The 7628-nt window shown below is 45.5% G+C and overlaps 1 protein-coding gene across 1 annotated transcript; it reads left to right on the top strand.

Annotated features, from left to right (window-relative positions):
* Nucleotides 1–5941: 5941 nt before the first annotated feature.
* On the top strand, nt 5942–7265 carry Triagg1_3428 (uncharacterized protein; the record flags this gene model as incomplete). Its single annotated transcript, XM_062897719.1, has 5 exons — nt 5942–6129; nt 6177–6292; nt 6354–6524; nt 6583–6714; nt 6790–7265. The coding sequence occupies 5 exons, from the start codon at nt 5942–5944 to the stop codon at nt 7263–7265; spliced, it is 1083 nt and encodes a 360-aa protein (XP_062757417.1).
* Nucleotides 7266–7628: the final 363 nt, after the last annotated feature.

The raw sequence follows: 7628 nt of genomic DNA, 5'->3' as shown, positions 1-7628 counted from the left end.
GAGATATCGATGTATTACCTTGCAGCACCCTTTCCCCTTATCTACACCCCCAACGGTGCTCGACAAAGGGAGGAGGACTTCAGGGATGCCCGATGGAGTCATTACGGCCCTGGAGAATTCTTTTCAGGTCACAATTTCGGTCTGCGAATGACCGGCTCTCGGTATCCCTCCACCTAGACCTGTCTGGTGCCATGTGATGATGAGCATGGCAGCGGTTGGTAGCCACTATACCGGTCTGGGGTACGGAGTGCATGCTCCGTCCTTTGCTCGGCGTTGAATGGAGGGCCCCCACAAATTGATCGTGGGAGGGTGTGAGTATGCGTATAATTGCTGCATGGTTGTGAGTTGATCCAAGCGTCGAGACGTAGTAGAAATGTCATCTTCGGTGGCCGCCTCAGTTGCTGGACAAGACACGCCCTTCCGGGGGTCCAGCTACCAGGCATTCTTACCGGTGATGTCTTCACTGAGCAGTCGGCACGACTGGCAACGTGTTCGGCGGGACATTCCTGGGACTGATCCCTGCAGTCGGAACGACACTTGATTAGAGGGATCTGCGATGATCTCAGTGAGACTGACGGCAAACAGGCGCTGCGAACGCAGAATGCCTTCCTTGTCTCCGAGAGAGGCATGCCGAGGTAGTTCGGAGGGCACGAACTGTGAACTTTTGTCTCCGCCCCTGCAGACGGATACCTAGTTTTGGGACCTCTGGGATAAAAGTCGCATGCTGAATGAAATCTTGATGCTCGGTGATATTCGATGAGCTGAAGATCATTGCTAACAACACCCACATTCAGAGTGGCCATTGTAGTTTCCCAAGCACAGCAGATGAAGTAGATGGCCATGGTTGCGCTTCGTTTCTACCCATTCGTAATTCAATGTACCCATCATTGTCTCTTTTTAGCTGCTTACTTATGATCGTTCTTGGACTATTTCTGATACGAGGGAAATACGCTCCCGACGGGAACGGCTATTTGTGGGCGGATCAACATTCTTGTTGCTTATATGGAGCATCCCCCTGCTCGGTGTCCAGTTGGACCGGTCTGTTTACTGTACATTGTTTTGACTCGCTTTCATAGCAACGCCTTAATTTCCTATACGGGAATCTCAAAACTTTCGAATGTGAACCTGGTTCTCTTCTAAGCGACTCAATGGGTCCATATCGGATTTTTTTTCCTTCCTGAGGGAGGCAAAACCGGGGCCGTCAACGTCGTCAAGAGTCTCCGATATCGGCCTCTCCAACTAGGCTCCGAGCCTGGCAAGTATACGAGTCCTCTACATCATCTTTCAGTCCAAATGTACAGGCTGACGCTGCAGTGTGCACCTAGTTTTACTCCTCCATATCGCACACGCGTAAAAAGCGTGAGACGCCAAGCATACAAGTCGACACCGGAGATGGCCGCCCTTGTATTTGCTTTACTTTTTCTGGTATAAAGTACGCAATGTATAGTTATCGTGAGTCTCGTGATGCCATATATCTTCCTATTTAAGCAACTCTTTGCGGCTCTCCCAAGCGACCATGTGTGACGGGAGGGATGGGACGGGCGTCTCGATCAGCCCTATGCAGTGCTGCGTCCCCACGCTCCCGTTGGCAGCCGTGTATGTAATATCGCTACCGCGAGTATGTACGTAGTAGAGTAGCTTATTGCAAATAGTATCCCGCACAATTTTCCGACTTTGAGTTAGCGAGCGAGCCGTGGTGGGCTTTTCTTTTGACATGCTACTTTTCACAAAGTAGGCCCGATAGAAGGAGAAGTTTAAAGTACACTAGCAATGATGGTATCCTCGGCACGGAGCAGTGGCTGTGTCTCGGAATGATCCCGATTACTCCGTGTATTTAAAACTCATAGGCCGGTTCGAGTTGCGGACCTGTTTGGGAACTTACACACTCTCCCTGTTTGTCATCAGCATTTTGGACCCGTCAGGATTGTGAAATTAGAAATATCATATACAAATTGTTGTATGTCCAGTAGGATTTATTTCGCGCATCCTGCTACTCAGTGGAGTCCTGATGCTTACTCGTACAGAGGCGTGGGGGGACCCGAGTCAATCCCACGCATGAACAGGGACACAGCCCGCTGGATGCCGGAGGATTGTATGTTTTAATACAAATCCCGTGCTGCACCGGCCAGGGCACGGCTACGGAGCATCTTGTATCGTATTTTGCGTTTTGCATTGCTTATATCGTATATCGTATATGTACTCGTATGCAAATGTCTAGGATTGTGCAAGTAAGCCCTACTAGGAGGGATTTTTCATCCCGTCTTGTCGATTTATTCTGTTAAGCGAGTAGATTGCTTGCTGAGTTGAGCGCTGATCTACAGCTGACAGGAAATCCTTGAAGCAGGTTTTAAATCGTATCACTTGTGAGCTAGATGGATGTGTTCGAGTGAGGCTGAGGTGGGGTGTATGGAGCATGGTGATCTCCTCCATACCCTGGAACGAGTTGGAACTTGGCTAAGAATCCGACATTAAACAGGTTCTCTAAACTCATTCTTCTAAGCTTAGAAATATCTTGGATCAGTATCAACTGTAGCATAAATCACTAGAATTAATTTATATAACGATACAGTAATAAGAGGAGTAGAGCGTTGATGAAGCATTACTAACTGTAGAACTAGCCCAGAACCAACTAAGAAGTCCATTCTTTTCATCGATTCGAGTTCTATTGGCATTGGCTTGCCCGAAAACCGAGCCTAGAATCTCTCTGGATGCTTCCAAGACAGAACAACTTGTTGGGGCGGCAATAGGGTAGTCAAGCAATATAGAAGATCTCTTCAACAACAACTCACCATCGATTTAGCCCATACTGAATGAAAACAAGGTAACTTCGTTTGGACAACTACGTTGAAATTAGATTTTGTGCTAACCTAAAACAATAATCATCTCAGGTCTTATCTCTGGATTATAAGCTAGCTCAACCTGATGATCTGCGGTTCTGCAATAGGATATTCGTCTCGTGCCAAGCATTCAACAAATTCTTGGCCGAATAGATTGAAGGAAACTCTCGATGAATCATCGTTGATTAGTGCATTATTGTCAACTTTTTTTAACAATTGAATCACATAAGAAAAATAAACACGGGCAGTATAGTATCATCAAAGTTTATATTTCTTGTCTTGCTGGTTGCGCGTCTTTGCCGATACCGGCTTATGTGAGACTCAGCATTTGTAGTATCCTATCAAGTTGATTCCATGGAATACACTACACAATGATTCTAATGCCAAATTCTGGGCATCAAAATGATGAAATTCCACTTGAAGCGCCCATGATGGAGCTCGTTTGCTTTGCAAGATAAGCAATTCCAGAGCACGTATAGAATGATGCTAGTTGTTCTTGGAAATCCTCCCCGCATGAACTCGGATGTCATTGTTATGGCTCTTTAAAGAGCGTGGGAAGATAGACTTCAGACACTCGTTCAAACTCGGCCGAAAGTGGATAAAACGTAGGTTCTCACTCAATCTTTGTGACAACTAGTGAGCATTAGCGAAGCCGTAAGCTCGCCGTAACCAATGAGCAATGTTAAGATTCTATGACTTATTATTAATAATCGCGAATAGTTGCAACAGATGCCGCCTGAACTAATGAAAAGTAACACAATAACATTCATGTAATACGAGTATGTTAGCGCTGAGTAGGCGCTTCGAATCTTCCCCCCCATTATAGACGAAGTAAACTTTAGCTCTCAACATGGCGCCTATAAATAACAACCTGGGTCGCGATCGACAAATACTCCCTGGAGAAAAGTTTAGATGGCTGCTACATGATATGATTGTTAATTGATAGCTATCTTATAAGCCAATAGCTCTCGTTTCGCCATAGACCTCATGTCTCTCCTTCAAGATTGGCCTTTTGTCGCCTTGCTCGCGGCAACTCCTTTGATCATTGAGCTCTGCAGGCCTTCAAATTATCCTCTGAGTGTCGATACGAAACGTCATTCCCGATGGGCCTCATTGCTCAAGGATCAAACTTGGTGGATGCGCGCCGCATTACCTATGTACCTTTTGCATGAGTTTGAAGAGCATGGCTATGATTTCTTGGGTAGACGATATGCGTTTCAAGCGTACTTCTGCAATAACCTGGTAAGACTTCCAACGTTTACTTTGCAGATAACTGCAAATCTCACACTATATTTTTTTCCGCATTAGGGATTTGGAAATGTTGAAGCATGTCCACTCAGCCCGCTTGTCGTTTTATTCGTCAACGGTACAACCGTATGGGTGAATGGGATCGCTGCACGGAATAATATCCGAATAGCAAGAAGTTTCTACGGGTTTGCTTTTATAAACGGCTTGACCCACGTTATTCCGGCTTTGGTTGTCGGTCCAGCGTATAATCCTGGTCTTGTCACTACATGGCTATTGTTCTTTCCTGGGGCATTCTTTGCCCTTCAGTGCCTAGGTGGTGCTAAAAGAGCGATTGCAGCTGGGGTTTTATGCCACCTCGTCTTGATGGGCTCAATGAAACTTGCTGCAAAAGGGTTGGTCGCTGAGTGGGTTCTCTGTGGGGTGCAAGTGTTGAACACAATTTTGTTGATTGCGTTCTAAGCTGAACCAGAAGCTGTCGACTAGATTGTGGCTTCTATTGTACATGATGAGAAGAAAAGCTATATTCGCTTTATCAAGATAAGACTCAATTATGAGCAAGCATTTACTACGATGACGTACTAGACATCTCAATCAAATGGATGTCCGGTGAACCTCGGAGTATTGCAATCAATAAAGGCCCAAACTCATTGACCGTGGAGCAGCATGTGAATACAGCCAACTAATTGGCTTGCTCTTAAATGATAAACCCATGATGCTTGTTGAAATGTATGATCAATTGGCTTGATTCCCTATTAGACTAGTCGGGCAGAGATCTTCCTCTTTATAGTAGTTATATCTAGTCCCCTGTTATTTGGCTTGTACAGATACCTTCATGGTTATGGCCCCTTTTTAGCAATGCTGAAGGAAGGTCTGTGCCTGTCTCGGGTTGATGACCATCGAATCTCGCACTAGAATCTGGAAACCAATGAGGTCTAATCCTAGCTTGCTGACTTAGTCAAGCGGTCCAAGATCTGTACATCGCTGACAGCCACGTTGAGATTCGAGCTGTGTGCAGTGGGCATCATACGATACCCTATTGGGCTTGCTTCTCCAATTGCAATCTTGTAAGGTTCCATCGTTCCTGATAGAAGTAGGGTATAACCAATGGTTAGGATCTCATTGAGCATGAATAACGGAATGTGCGTAAACTTCAGATTACAAGAAGAATAAATTGCCAGAGCTTTTATCTAGTGGAAGCGTACTTTCTTTATATAGTATTGAATATGAGAAATAATCATGCTATCTTTGTATTAAAATGTGAGAAATAATATGCAGAAGGAAGAAATGGAGGCATAGACTGAGCTGAATTATATCTACCTATACAATGTTGCGCCTACTGTTATTGATCAATTGACTAATCCTCAATTTACTTAGTTTACGTTTATTTAACTGTCACTGCATGCTGAATTATAAATCGCAGAGCCAAATCACCTCGGCATATGCTAAGAGGTTGTCAAGGGATTCGGAATCTGTTGGAAAATCCGCGATGGTTCAATTCTACCGAGGCACGAATATAATGCCTTCCTGTGGTGTGGTGTCACCAAAAGAAGCAATTCGGATATCCGAATACCGTTTGTAATCACAGATAGTAGCTTGTCCGCCGGTCAAGGACCAATGCAACAGCCCGGCAAGATTTGCTCGCAGGAGTCCAAAGTGCGGACTTTTCCTAGCCCTAGCCATCTAGTCCCGTAGATCTCCGCAGCGGCAAAGCTTGGCGTTGTTAATCGCTGTCCAGGAACGGGGGCTCTAATTACACGCTAAGACGGACTGTGATATAAAGACTTTGTTTTTCTTAATTAGCTAAAGCTAGAATCTTGAATCAAGTTATTGTTTTGTGGTGTTTGACGATCTCAATCATGGCGGAAGAAATGTTTGCCGTCACAGCGCCTGCTTATACTGATCCATCCCGTTATCAACTCTCCAAAGTGCCTCAGCCGACGGTTACAGAGGATACTGATGTAGTTATAAGGGTTCATGCTGCAAGTGTTAATCCAGTGGATGTGAAGAAGGCGGCAGGAGTCTTCAAGATGGCCGTTAGGGACTCGTAAGTGCAATATCCCAGAGGCATCGTCTGAAGCTCACACCTCAAAGTTTCCCATACAAGGTCGGATATGACGCAGCCGGTGTAGTGAGCCAAGTTGGAAATAATGTACAAACGTTGAAAGTCGGCGACGAGGTTTATACACGATTACCAGAAGTTGGAAGAGGTAAGTGACGCTCGGGTGCCATCCAATACGGGACTGTGGCAGAACTAACGTTACGACGCAGGAGCCTGGAGCCAGTATTCCAAGTGCGCGGAGGAATACGTTGCTCTGAAGCCTAAAAATGTCACCTTTGGCGAGGCTGCTTCATTGCCGTTGGCGGGTGTCACGGCGCTGCAGGTTTTACGGCAATACAAGGGCTCACTAGAAGGAAAGACAGTCTTTATACCTGCCGGCTGTAAGTAACCTCATTTCCAGTAGAGATATTAGATGGCAAAGCTAACCGCAGTGAAAAGTGAGTGGCACGGGAGCATATGCGTGCCAATTGGCGAAGAATGTTTTTCATGCTGGCAAGGTGATCACGACGGTTTCGACAGCCAAGATTCCCCAGGTTCCCGAGTTACTCGGCGAAGGAGTTGTTGATCAGAGTATGCCCTGTTCGATAATATGCTACAATTCAATAGCGTCAGTACGCTACATTTGATGGCTAACTCAACCTCTAGTTATCGACTATACAAAGACCGACCCATTGGCAGCGATTCCCTTGCGTTCTGTCGACTTTTTGTTTGACACTACCGGCCAAGCCATGCAATTTCTGCCTCTTTTGGTCCGGTCAACAGGAATGGTTGTATCTATATCTACGAAGCCCTCAGCTGCTACACTTCAAGCATCGAGTGTGATGAATCGGCCCGACAATCCGCGTATTCCTTTTTACGGCCGAATCTTTCTTGATGTCGGGGATTCAATTAACAAGCTTCGGGCCTACTATTACGGCGTGGAGTATAAATATTGGTTCTTGGCTCCCAACGCAAAGGATCTCGACACTTTGAGGAGCTATGTAGAAGAAGGGAAGCTATTGCCCGTCGTTGGTGCAAGAGTTAACATGATGGATATCGATCAAGTGCGGGAGGCGTGTCAAACAATTTATAATGGGAAAGGTGGTTTAGGTAAGACAATCATTGAAGTGACTGAAGAGTGAATACTGGACTTTACACAAAACCCGGGGTTTCAGAAGATTATGTCGATATTTCCTTTGTATACTAGATGTACAAACATGCTTGATAGGTAGTCAGGTTGCTGAAGCTATGCGTAATTTCGCCAATAGTTGTAGCCGTGAATTATATCAATTGTTAGTCTTCTCATTTCAAATGCCATCCGTATCCCTCTACCACAGTCTTGGTCACGTCATCTGTTCCAACCATTTCTTAGATCGTGTCTCGATAATTTCCTCCTCTGCCATTCTATGCTATGTGAGCCTCTACCCCATCAATAGCCGCTTTTAAAACCCCTAACTGGCCTTTTCGCAATGCAAAAAAAAATCAGTAGGCAGCGGAGTTTAGTC

This window comes from Trichoderma aggressivum, assembly GCF_033847375.1.
Source record: "Trichoderma aggressivum f. europaeum strain CBS 100526 chromosome Unknown scaffold_010, whole genome shotgun sequence".
Taxonomy (NCBI): domain Eukaryota; kingdom Fungi; phylum Ascomycota; class Sordariomycetes; order Hypocreales; family Hypocreaceae; genus Trichoderma; species Trichoderma aggressivum.
This window is presented reverse-complemented; position numbering and strand designations above follow the sequence as displayed.